The 13,312-nt window shown below is 38.9% G+C and overlaps 1 protein-coding gene across 1 annotated transcript; it reads right to left on the bottom strand.

Annotated features, from left to right (window-relative positions):
* Positions 1–314: 314 nt before the first annotated feature.
* Positions 315–8,576, bottom strand: LOC146647013 (14-3-3 protein zeta-like). The gene is made up of 6 exons (XM_085390674.1): positions 8,426–8,576; positions 7,533–7,943; positions 3,665–3,788; positions 3,315–3,478; positions 3,116–3,211; positions 315–1,826 (listed from the first exon to the last, which is right to left on the bottom strand). Exons 2-6 carry the CDS (start codon positions 7,824–7,826, stop codon positions 1,761–1,763), a joined length of 744 nt encoding a protein of 247 aa, XP_085246800.1. The 5' UTR covers positions 7,827–7,943; positions 8,426–8,576; the 3' UTR covers positions 315–1,760.
* Positions 8,577–13,312: the final 4,736 nt, after the last annotated feature.

Here is a 13,312-nt window from a genome sequence, read left to right as displayed (position 1 = left end):
TCATGTTTCATCTGTATTTTCCACCAGTGTTTGTTAAAGCATTTTACCTCAAGCTGTGCTAATGCGGAGATCAATATTGCTAGCTTAAGTTTTATTGCAGTAAAGGTAAACATTTAACCCATATCAAATGTGGAAAATGTCAATTGTAAATGCAAATTTAATGTCATAATTCACTGTTTGAGTCATCTCAAGTTCGCTTTTTATTGATTTAATCCTACAGGGAGTTTTAAGTACAGTTAAAAATTCCTCATTTTTCCTTTTGTTTATAAGCACCAAGTTAAAAAAAAAAAAAAAGAAAAGGGCAAAGGCTGAACTTGGTTTATAAAAGGTTTTATTTATGTTAACATAGCCGATACATACAGATTCAACAGACTGTTCAACAAGGCTTCTGGGGGGGGGGGGGGGGGGGGGGGGGGGGGGGGTGTCTACAACTGAATGAATAGCAAAATAGTGGTCCAAATCTCTAGTGACAATCACTGGACAGACTAACATTTCACCCTTTCTAGGATGTGTACAAACTTGCATTGGAAATGGATAAACTTGACATTTGGACAGGTTTGTGTTACAGCAGTTTCCCATGTCAGTCTGAAGATGCACAAGACCCAGAAGATCAAGGTGGCCTCTCTGCTGGAGGATGAGGAGGACTGACATTATAAATAAATCAGAATATAACAGACTGGAGTGTGAACATCTACTTCAACATCCACATCTCAGTCTGGTTTTCCTTCTGTGACGTGAAATTTACAACGAGAGAAAATAAACAAAGTCCAACTAGTTCCCAGTGGACATCAAGTATCAAGACAGTGATGCATTAAGGACATTACAGGAAACTTCAAGTCTCATCACGGTGTATGAGTGATGAAAAGACAAGTTCACTGAAATTCAACCAGCTGTCCATCGGGGTCTAGTGCATGGACATCAGAGTCCTCGACATCCACAAGCTGGCTGCCTCTGAGCGCTGTTCTCGAACTCGCCACACCAGAGAGGTTTAAAGGAAGTGATGCGCATTAACAACTTATTATATTTAGGAAGTGTATCAACACCACAAGGTTTAAGAGACAAGCATGTCCCTGAATTTGATCACACGAGGCCCACTATTACCCACCAAGTATAAATGCTTCATCAGACCCAGGACAAAGTGAGGGAAGTTAAACCTGTTGCTGGGCGCCGGTTTAGCTCAGTGTGTCGAGCAGGCGACCACATGCCATAAGTCTGAGAGCGGCCGGCCCGGGTTCGAATCTGACCCACAACCCTTTGACGCATGTCTTCCCCTCTCTCTGCCCCCGCTTTCCTGTCCTTTCTTCACTGGGTGTATCAAAATAAAAAGGCCAAAAAAATTAAAACTGCTATGTAGCGACAGGTGTACTACAGTAAGATATACAAGGAAATTAGTATGTGTGTAATATTTGTTATTGGAACAAAATACAACCATTTTATGAAGTTTAGCTTTCCAGTTGTTTTGCCTCTAATTGAGGTAGGGAATCTGATATCATGTTGAGCTAGCATTCACGGTAAACTGCACACAAAGGGGATGGCTGAGACCACAAAGTACAGGAATGGAGGGTTCTCTCTTGTGTCCAAATCAAGTGTGTGTTTTTGTCGTTTCTCCCCCCCATATTAATACACAACCGTTTTCAGCAATGTTTTCATGGTAGAATGTTTAAGTGGAGCATTTTAAGGAATGAAGGATGTATAAAAAGTTGTTGTTTTTTTTCCTTTTATTTTTTGGAGTCAACCCCAGCAGCATGGGCTTGGGCTTCTTAGTTCGATGGCTTGGAGCCCTCTTCTCCCTCTCCCTCTTCAGTGGCGCTGTCTGATGTCCATAACTATGGGAGGGGGAGAGAGAGACAGAGAGATTTAAGACAGGCAAATATCCAGATTCATTCACAGATTATGATCAATTTAATGAAAATTTACTGTATTGTACACACTAAAAAACAGGGACACTGTTAAAAGGCATTTTTAATTGATTGGGTGGGGTCCAACACTTATCCGAACACGCAACCTGACAGTCTCAGCCATTTTATCATGAAGGGATACGGTTTTCAAGAATGACATGTTTCTTTTAAGCCAATTAAAAGTAATCGTGACTTTATAACCTCAATGTCACACAACATGCATAAGCCAAAGACAAGTCATGCTCTGGCCTTTGCTACACTGACTTGTCAAGTGACAGAAAGCCTTCTTCCCCTCAGCACACAGACTGGCTGGATAACCACAGGAAGTCTGTGCATGTGCAGAAATAGCCGATTCATGCTTATGCTTGCATCTTTCATCAAAAAGGATCTGTACACTGCAGATTTGTCACTTGGGATAAAGAGTAATGGTATTTAAATGTTTGTGGCTAAGTATTGATTGTTTTTTCCAAACAAACCTTAAAAAAAAAAAAAAATTAAATTACAACACTCCTTGTCATACATTGGGGTGGGACACTGGGGAAAAAAAAAAAAAAAAAAAAAAAAAAAAAGGCAGCTGCCCAAGCAAAGTTGTTTTATGGGTATCTCGATGCAAATTAACAGTCTGGGTTATCACTGAAACTGCAAACTGAGTGACAGCACTGCTTTAAGACATCCTTACTAGTTGTGATCATACTTTGTCAATTTTCTTTAAAGGAAAAGTTTACATTTCTAATTTTTGCAGGTTGTGTGTCTTTTCCCCAGATGTTTGTAACTCTTTGTAAGGGTCAGTGCACACGATTCAATGGCAATATATGATATACATCTTTAAGCAACATATAAGATGTCTCCTGTACAGGGAAGGAGGAAGAAAAAAGAAAAAAAAAAAAAAAAAAAACTTACTACTGTAGGAGTAATAGGAGCTTAACCAGCGCTAACATATTACCTTGCCTTGGTGCGACTTAGTGTTTAACACATCAGTTTTGTGGTTTAAAAAGCACCAAAGTCACAAAACCAACAACCACAGTGATACACACAAAAAAAAAAAAAAAAAAAAAAAAAAATTCCCCTTCTTCTTGCTTGAAACTTGAATTAGAAATTAAAAATACTGCCCAGCAATATTTTAGGTGTGGCTGAACATCAGGTTCATGACACTGAAACAACTATGATACATTCGGTTCAGTGAAAACTGTTTTATGTCAAAAGAGTAAAGCACTCACTGTCAGGTTATCTCTGAGGAGCTGCATGATAAGAGTGCTGTCTTTGTAGGACTCCTCTTGTAGATTGTCGAGCTCTGCAATAGCATCATCAAATGCCTGCAAGTGCAAAGATAAACAGCAACACTTAGAACTGATCCATTTCCAGCTGTTTACAACTTAAGACCTCAATTAGTTGTCAGATTACTATTAAAGTCTGTACCTGTTTGGCCAATTCACAGGCTTTTTCTGGGGAGTTCAGGATCTCATAGAAGAAGACCGAGAAGTTAAGTGCCAAGCCCAAACGAATGGGATGTGTGGGTTCCATTTCAGCCTTGCTGATGTTAAATGCTTCCTGGTATGCTTGCTGTGAGCTTTCAATGGTATCTAAAGGAAAAAATAAATCATTTGTGTAATTATCAAAGTTCCCAAACAAATCCATTGAACAGAAATTGTTCAACTTAAAGACTACACTCCACTTTCAGCAGGAAGCAAAACTGTAAACTTAAATAAATGAAAACTTACAAATGCTAGTGTGAGAATAAAATAACCGTAGTACTGATGTTAACTCACTTGTTTTGTTTTCTCCACTGGCAACTTCAGCAAGGTATCTATAGTAGTCACCCTTCATCTTTAGATAGAAGACTTTGCTCTCCGAATTTGAAGCATTTTTAATTAGATGGTCCTCCAGCAGTTTCTGTGAAAATAAATGTGAGATTAATTTCAAGTTTACAGACCAAATACTGAACAGCAAAACTTCAGTATGAATATTATTTATTGAGCCCCAAGTTAAAAGATGAGGACTGCAACATTCAACACCACTGGATGAGCAATGGTTCATCCAAGTGTCATGCTGGCCTACATCCATTAGAAAGCTCTCCTGCCTTTGCTCTTTACGAGTACATTCTGTATCCATCAGGAGTCAAGTGCATATGCTCACACTGTCATTTTGAAGGATCATTTTACTTTGTGGTAATTTCAGCTGAAGTTGCTCCAAATTGCACAGAACCAGGCCAGGCCTCTGGTGTGTCCCCAGCTGCCCCAGATACTTGCATTTTGTGCAAGGACTGTGCAGCATGGTTTCACATCTTATTGCTGACACTGCCGTTATTGCCATTTTGAAACAGCCATGGCATTGCTTATAGGCTAGAGATTTTCTCAGATATTTTATAAGGTACTATGTTTTTACAATACTCCCATTACAATGGTCCATTTGCACCCCCCCCCAATTTTAGCACATGCAGTAAAGACTAACAATGAGCATCTTTGCACAGATAACAAAGAAAACTAAGAAAACTAATTAAATCCACCTCATCTGAATTTGAACAGTTTAGATGATAACTACATCTGATATAGTTATGGTAAGATATACAATCAGGTGCCCAAAGTTTATTTCTTTCAATAAAAATAAAAAGCTACATACAACCCACATTAACATAAGTTAACCATTTGTGTGGGCTATACATAACATACTGGGGTAACAGCAGAAACTACAAGCTGATCATTTCTCCACCTGCATGTTATGCCTAAACAAACTCCATCCCGACTAGTGCTGAGAGGTATACGGTAATGGTTTAACGGTATAAAATTTTTGATTTTTTTCCCCATATACCACAATCCCCACAGAAATTCCATGAGCAAAGTCTAGGGAAACAGAAGCTCTGGCTGCAATGGATCATTCCCATAATTACTACTTGAAACCACAAAGTTCAGAAAAGACCCATACTTGCTCCATGTGCATACTGCATACTCATTTAAAAAAAACAAAAAAAAAAAAAAAAAAAAAAAAAAAAAAAAAAAGGAGAAAGAAAGAAAATGCTGTCCATCTCTAGCTGGCAAATTCAGAATCTGCCTGAAATTGAATCAAGTTTGCGAGAGAAGGAAACGCGAGCCCTGATGCTCAGTGGCTAGTTTACAGCTACCTTCTCCTTTCTAATTTCGTATGGGGTTTTTTTATAAATAAAGCCAAAGTTCTTTAACTTACTACTTGCCTAGAGCAATAAGCTTTGGTTGTAAAACCATCTTAAGCTTTAAAAACTGTACTTGCAAACTACTTTTTGCAGTTTTGAGTAAATAACTAGTTACTTAAGACATAAATGACTCCTTTTTACCATCCATCTGCAACAAAGACCAATGTAGAAAGTCTTACCAACCACATCTAGCCATTTTGCTTACATTTTACTTAAAACTTTATTTTTAGCTTTTTAAACTGTTAGTTTTAAATTTGTATTTGCGTATTTTTCCATTTACCAATTGCCTTGCTTTGTGCAAATATTGCATTTAGCTACTAGATTCTATTTCCAAGTTAAATTACTATCAACTGTTACGTTTCGGTCACCTAACAGTATTTTCCCCAACTTCGTGATGATTAAGCTAGGCTAAGTCATTCATCTTTGAGTGGATATGTATAGAGGATTACTTTGGCTAATCTGTCAGTGAAACTCACATGGCTTAACCGATTGAAAGTGCAGATTAACTGTTTGACTAAATGAAAAGCTTGATACTCTGCAGACAAACATCAATTTTACCTACAACTTCCGTTTTACAAATTTAAACCGTTTTCAAACAAAAAGGTCCATACCCGCCATTTCCAAACACGCTCAGCTGAAACACACAAGTGCTAAGCGTTCCTCTTTCATTGCATATTCTACACAATAGACAAGAAGAGGAGTGCATTTCCCTTCAGAGCTTTCACACAAAGCTCTGATTTCAGTCACCAGTGCTCACACACACACACACACAGCATGGTGTTGTTACATTTAATCCCAACTGTGCAAGTGTCTTCACATTTTTAATGTGAATTGATGTGCTTTCAGAGTATGGGCGGATCCCTTATCATTTCACTATTAGCTGCAGGGTGTTTCCTTTACTTTTTACATAGCAAAGGTTAATCAGGCAGAATAACGCAATGTGTCTGTGTCCTCCCTTTAGAATATCAAAGATGCCTACGCTGGAAATTAAGAGTTTTGCTGAAGGCTTTAATTTTTTTAGACTGTGTACAATTTAGGGTTTAAAACTTTTCAATAGCCTGCATCTGCTCAGCTGACAAGCCTATAGTTGTGTTTTAAAGCTCTAAATGCACATGCGTGAAAACCGGAGCAAAGCATCTCCACACCTCTGCTGTCTGCACAGTGAAAAGTCTAGCACTTGTCACTGTGCAGGAAATCAAATAAGGCGGCACATAAGCAGCTTACTCGTCTATTGCCGTCTTTGCTCTTCTTTGTGGGTGCATTACCAACTTGTAAGGCTTCAGCAGACAAGTTAAGGCATGAGCACTGACACGCCCTTCTCTGCTGACAGACCCTCAGTCAAGACTCAGTAGGGAGAAAGCTGAAAGCTGAGTCACTGCCATGCAAGCGCACATCCTCATGAACACGCATGGAAGATGGTGGAAAATGAATGCTTTCTACGTCTTTGCAACACATTTGAAAAAGGCATCAGCTCAGAAAAAATATTTCAATCTTATAACTAAGGTTTCACTTTGATCCCCTCTAATCCATTATCAAGGCCAGCTAGAAACAATGTAAAGAACCAATCTGTGATGTAGCATTGGGTTAAGTAGTAAAGCATACTCCAGCAACTTTGTAATGATAAGCCTTGAAATGCAGCAAGCAAAGTCTGAGAAGGTATTTAATTGGACTGGTTTTAATAGGTGGATCTGCACAACAAAGGATGACTTTTTTTTTTTTTTTTTTTTTTAAACCAATCAAGCTGAACTTGAGGAAGAGTGAGGCATTTCTGCATGTATAAATGGCACCAATAATATTATAGACTACACTGACTATCATCTACAGCATACATGCAGTGCATTTCCTAGGTTAAGCCTTTACCCATTTAGACACACCTTTTTGGTGCAGCTAATCTGACCTTTCCTCAGTTACAGCACACCCTCACAAGTTTAAGCCCATTGTTTGAAATCCAGATTCCCAAAAGACAGGAACAGTGGGAGGACAACATAATACTTCCTTGTCCCCACTGGTTTTAGAGTCCATATTTACAGGACAACTTACAGGAAAGAGCATTGAATTCAATTTAAAAAAAAAAAAAATAAAAAATTTTAAAATGCAAAATTAAAATGTGTGTGCGTATCATATTTAGATCTCAGGTAAAAAGTCTATTTGCTTAATTAAGTGCATTCTTAAAAGAAAAAAAAATCTTGTGGAAATCTCTCCTTACAACAAAACACATCAAGCATTTGCCACTCCCCTCAAGAGCAAACGTAGATTCTAAAAAAAGAAACGCTGCAGTTTTAGTCACCACTAACTAAAGTTGGTTACAATAATTATAATTTAGTCAGCAATAAGACATTACAGCTTAGCTTCCAGAGTACATATTCCAAGACTGTGGTCTCCATCTCACATATAAGCAACATGCGCTATGCTGCGCGATTTAAAGAAAAAAAAAATAAGTACAATTAAAAATATATATATATACACTTTACCAAAACACATCTGCAGATTTCATCCAGTTCTGATTCCACTTTCTCGCGATATTCTTTGACCATCTGCTGCTTCTTTTCGCAACCCTCGGTCTTCAGTCCGATGCTGGATATCACCCTCCATGAGGACCGCCTCGCCCCAACCACGTTTTTGTAGGCGACGGACAGCAGGTTCCTCTCCTCGTTTGACAGCTCCTCTCCCATCTCTGTAACAGCCTTCATACATTCTGCCATGTCGTCGTAGCGCTCAGCCTGCTCTGCCAGCTTGGCTTTCTGGATAAGATCCGTTTTAGCCATAGTTTATATATTTATTGAAGCGAGAAATGAGAAATCCCGGGAAGGTGAGTGACAGTCGAGGACTGTTACGCTTTAGAATGGCCGTAGGATGGGATGGACTGTGGCAATCCCCACAAGCTGCGGAAAGACGTTAACAATTAGTACGATGGGACATATCAATATACAACTGGAGGACAAGATATCCCAACGATAACCGTAACGGGGCGTAAAAACGGGTTTAAAATAGCACAATTTTTCCAAACTGAACGCGTTAAATCGCTTTAGCGTACAGAAATTTCCGATCCCAAACATAAGTAACCTGTAGTGTTAACAGTAAAGACACTTGATCTCGCTATACGGTTCTTTTAAAGCTGCGGTTTGCTGCGAGCATCGGAAGTAGGAGATCTACTGGCAAGCCCGTCTCACAATTGAACCCGCCACAAAGCTGTCTGCTGCACCTAGCTAGCGAGTTAGCAAAAGAACTAGCTGGCTACAACGGCCACTCCTTTCATTATGAAAAAAAGTCACTAGTTCCAGAAAAGCCTAAACGTACCCACAACGTGTCACTAAAGCAATCCACCACTAACCGTATATTTTCCAGGAAAAAAATAAATACTCACTGTTGCTGACCTAATGAAGTCTAAATTTTCTCCCCAAAATGCTCCGTTATGAGATAGTGACTAGAAAGGAGAAGAACGGCGGTGGCAGCAGAAAAAACCCAACTGAACTGCTAAAATAAAGGGGGGTGTGGGGGGGGAAGTCATCTGAGTGTTGACTCTCCAATCATAAGTCCGTCTCGCATTTGATTGACAGGAATAGTAAGCTCTGTAAACCTGTAGCTGTTTAGCGCGGGGGGAAAAGGCGGGCTTATGGTGGTAGTTTGGTTGAGCGGAACGCTGCAGAGACTGAGGCCCACGGGGTTTCCTCCAATGAGACCAAGGGATGAAGACGTCATCGCATTGCCATGGTGATGCTTATCCAATCACGCCCTTGCCTTCCACAAGCTGTGGGCACTGTAGGCGGGTGTGGTTCTGGCTTTTTTTCATGACTAGAAATTTGCCTTTTTAAGTGTTTTGGATAATATTTCATTGGTTCTTTCTTATTTTAAAGAAATCACTTGAGAACTTGAGTCGATATCTGCACATTTTAATTACTGTGGCTAATTTCTGTGTTGAAATCTATCCAGCTTTAAATCCAGTAGGCTTTAAATCCAGGCATAAGTATGTCAGTTAATCAAATAGCAATGCTGAATCCACTTTCACATATGAAGACAAGTCAGCAGCCTTGTTTATTTTGATTTTCATTCTGCTTTTTTGCCTGGATTTAAGCTACTTCAACTGTCACCAGGATTGATTTAAATGATTTAAATATCATCTTTAAAACTCCCAGTAATGCCCTCTAACAATGGAAGAGATTATTCTGCAGCAACTAAATAAAGTTGTTGCTTTCACATGGTAAAAGAAAGTGATCAGCTTTTGACTGAAGTAAATGGGATTACACTTTTATGACCGCATTAATTATTATACAATAATACAAAGATACAGTGCAAAGGTGTCTTTGCTTTTGATGTCGAGGACAATACAGAATAGGCTGAGTGGGCTTACGTAATGTGTTGAAAACCTTGTGAGGCTGCTCTCATCTAAAACCTGTATGACAGCTGATAACAACAGATAACAGCTCGCTCTCTCTCTCTCAGTTTCCCTGACACTTAAAAAATGACTATGATCTGTAGTTTACCTGATACTTCTAATTTTGTATCTGGGCTGGGCTTGCAGTGCAAATTGTCTGTCAAAAATGACTTTCCTTACTTACTTTGTATTAGTTGATTTGATTTCTTGTATGTTTGACAAGCAGTAACATGTCAAAACTTCAGTTTCCCAATTGACCACTTAAGACCAGCTCCAAATTATAGTGAAAATCTCATGAACCTCCATTTTACAATGCCGAACTAAACAGCAAAATTAAAGGTGTTTAAAGCCTTCAACAAAAGACGTTTCTTTTTTCTTTTTTTTTCTTTTTTTAAACTAATTTCCAGCTTCTAGATAACTGAGCTTTTAAGCCAGGGTGAACTGTATGTCAGCAGTAACCCTTGTCCCGTCTCCCTCCCCCCACCCCCAACTGGCTGAGGCAGATGACTGCCCCTCCCTGATCCTGGTTCTGCCAGAGGTTTCTTTCTGTAAAATGGGAGTTTTTCCTACTCACTGTAACCAAGTGGGGGTCTGGTTGTTGAGGTTTTATCTGTATTATTGAAGGGCCTTTACCTTTTAATATAATGTGCCTTGCAGTGCCTCCTGTTGTGATTTGGCACTATAGGAAGAAAAAAAAAATTGGTAACCTGTTGCATCGCCCACAGGGGCTTCAAGAAACAGTGTACTGCTTTGCATTTCCTTCATCACTTTCATGTCAAACTATAACATAGAAGCTTATCATATTTGATACATACAGTTTTTTAGACTTCTACATCATCAGTGTGATCTCTTTTTTTTAAATGCCAGATATAACAAACATGATATAATTAAGTCATATATGTATATTAAAATTGAATTCATTTTTTAAAACAAATTTGTCAGATGGTTCAATAAACTCCCCATTTTCAAATATTTCTAGCAATTATTTCATATTTCAGGTTTTAACGGGTAAATTTCAGACCAAACCCAATTCTGGCAAGTGCTGGTGTCAAGAATTGCTACCTCACTTTAACTACAGACTATTACAAAACTACATGACAGCTTAGTTTAATGTGTCCGAGTGACACATTACAAACACTTATGTGTGCATTTTTTTTCCATTATTAAGCAATTGTGTGTTTTGAATGAAAGTCTGGTAACATTGTTTTTTTGTTCTGCTAAAAGACACTAATTAAATCCCCTCTATTGGCCAAATATTTGGGATTTTCCTCGCCACACCTACTGCACTGATGCACCTTAATCATCAAGATAGTTATGTAACCCTGCACAGGTCTACCCTTTCATCCAAATATGGTCACATCCCGATTTAAAAATCTTTTACATATAGTCTGTGTACCTTAGTCATATATATGAGTGGGTTAGTGTAGATGCATTAGTTACCACTCCTAACAGACCTAAAGCAAGCTAACGGGGCCTTTTAATCCAAGACATAAATGGAAAAGGTCAGAACAACAATTGAGCAATAGACACTTTCTTTCAGAATCTTAGCTTTTAGAGGTCTTGTTTTTAGAGGTCTTGTTTATAGAGTCACAGGCGATTAAAGGAAGATTTAAGATCACGATTTATCATTTATAAAAACATAATGCACTTTCTGGAATGTGTCACAAATAGCTGAATCTCTGAGTATTTCAGTGCTAGATGTTATTACAGCTAATGTAAAATATCGACATATATGCAAACATAGTGAATATGAGATTTAAACTCAAATTTATCCATATGTTCTTATTTTATTAGAACTGTAATAACTGTTCATAGTTTTTTTGCACTTTCAGCATGCCTCATGGAGTACTTTTTAAAGTTTCTGGTTCCTATTAAAATCACAAGCTTAAAAACAAAATAATTTGCACAAACATGCCTGCTGGGTGTGAACATGGGCTAAGCAAACAGATGGACCTAGGATTTCAGTTAAATTTAGTCACTCACGCTCTTTAGCTAGTGCTTTACGATGGACATGACAGTAATTCTAGTTCTCCAAAATCACAGATTTTGGACAATCAGAGCTTCCTTCGCCCTTCATCTGCTCTCTTTAAACACAACATGTGTGCTAAAATAGGCTATTGGTAGAAAATGTACTCCATTAAAGTCAGCTAATCTGTTTTACTATACAGGTCCTCTGTTCTTAGAACCAGCAGCAGATGGGAAAGAAAAAGAAGAGGAAATGTCTTTCAAGATAAGCATGCCATGTGGATAAAAAAATGTAAAACACATCTTTGTGTTGTATTAAGAGCTAAAGAGGAGTTTGGGATATGTACTGATGGCTTTTGTCCTTCTCATTTGCGTGATAGAAAAGAGAAGGGCTTTTTTTAGGTTGCAGCATACCCTTCACACAGTGTCCTCGAGTTTCTTTTCCCTTTCCCACGTACTCTGCTTTCATAACGCTCAGTACCTGTTCTCCCTCCCAACCCTGTTTTCACTCACCCTGTGGTTCTCGACTGACTCAGCCTTTCCAGGGATGCCCAGCAGTCAAACATGCTCAGACACATACATATGTACTGACTAAAACAATCACACTGCTGGTTCATCACTCTTTGCTCACCAAGTGTGAGTTAAAATATTTATTAACTGTGTTTTCCCAAGCAGTCCAACCCATACATACATGCGCACATATACAAAATGCTATAGTAACCACAGTCATGAATCTCTGACCTCAAAGCATTATCTCACTACAGTGTGCCACAACCCCCCGCCCCCTGCTACCGCCTTTTTTTTAAGCCAGCTGTCTTGTGATTGGCTGCCTCTGGCTTGAACTGTGGAGATGGGCTGTGTGCATATCTGCCCTCATTGACATCATATAGAGGCAAGAGTGGAAATGAATTGCCTGAAACTGATCATTCGAATCACCATATGAGCACTCTGTCACATGACAGGAAACAAAAAGCCCAACTGGTCCCCTTTAATGAAGATAAATATGGACCTTCAAACAAAAAGTCCATATTTGATTTAACACTTACGCATTGCCTCTGTAGGTGACAAATAAGGTGGCTATTTTTGTCTTTAGAGATGCCACTGTTAGATGAAGTGTCTCCTGTTCACAATAGACAAGATGCTATAAAAAGCACTGGTTAAAAGGTTGGGAATTCCCATAGCTTCAGCTCTAGTTTTGAGCTGTCTCTACCCTGCAGTGTGGCGGCTTCTCTTGCTCAGGTTCACATTTCCTGTTGCTATATCCGATATAACGAGCAGCCACAATGTGAAGTTAGGAAAAAATATAACTACTATACTGTAGTGGAAATGTTTCATTACTCTAAAAATCTAGTCCAAAAACTGAGACTTAAACCCAAGCCTTATACCAGACCTCAGCTTCAGTTCTCTTCAGAAAACAAGTAATATATTCAAGGTGCTGTGAGTGCGACTTAACTACAAGGCTAACTACAAGGCTAATATGTCACTTCTGCAATTTTTAAATCTAATCAAGTCTTTTTAGTCCAAACAGGCTTTTAGTGTAGTGAATCCCCGATAAGGCTTTAGCATAGATTTAGAGTTGACTGTTGCTATGCGATGACAGGATATAGCACCTGAGCAGCCCTGTTCACACCAAGCTGTGTCAGTCAAGAAAATGTATGACAGCTCCTGTTGCTCTCATTTCTTGAAACGGTGGTCAAAGTTCACCTTTGATCTGTGATCTGTGTCATTTACGCAAGAGACTATGATTCAAATCCCACAGAGACACTTTTTTCCCCTCAGACTTTTCCTCTCAAAACCTTATGTGATGCAGGCAGAAATCATCCGTCCAAGTGAAATATATACAAAGTTGTGCTGACTGTTATGAAAAAGAGGATAACTGGTGTCTTGACCTTGACTAGCAGCCAAAGGGAATCC

This window comes from Rhamphochromis longiceps, linkage group LG19, assembly GCF_057381845.1.
Source record: "Rhamphochromis longiceps isolate RC_006_pf linkage group LG19, R_longiceps_female_GT1.1, whole genome shotgun sequence".
In the NCBI taxonomy this organism is placed as follows: Eukaryota; Metazoa; Chordata; class Actinopteri; order Cichliformes; family Cichlidae; genus Rhamphochromis; species Rhamphochromis longiceps.
This window is presented reverse-complemented; position numbering and strand designations above follow the sequence as displayed.

Excerpts from the sequence above, each read along its gene's own strand:
- LOC146647013 (XM_085390674.1), bottom strand. The coding sequence starts at position 7,826 with ATGGCTAAAACGGATCTTATCCAGAAAGCCAAGCTGGCAGAGCAGGCT. Across the intron at positions 3,212-3,314 it reads CCTGTGAATTGGCCAAACAG|GCATTTGATGATGCTATTGC; the intron begins GTACAGACTTTA and ends TTGCACTTGCAG. Across the intron at positions 1,827-3,115 it reads TCCTCAGAGATAACCTGACA|TTATGGACATCAGACAGCGC; the intron begins GTGAGTGCTTTA and ends CCCCTCCCATAG.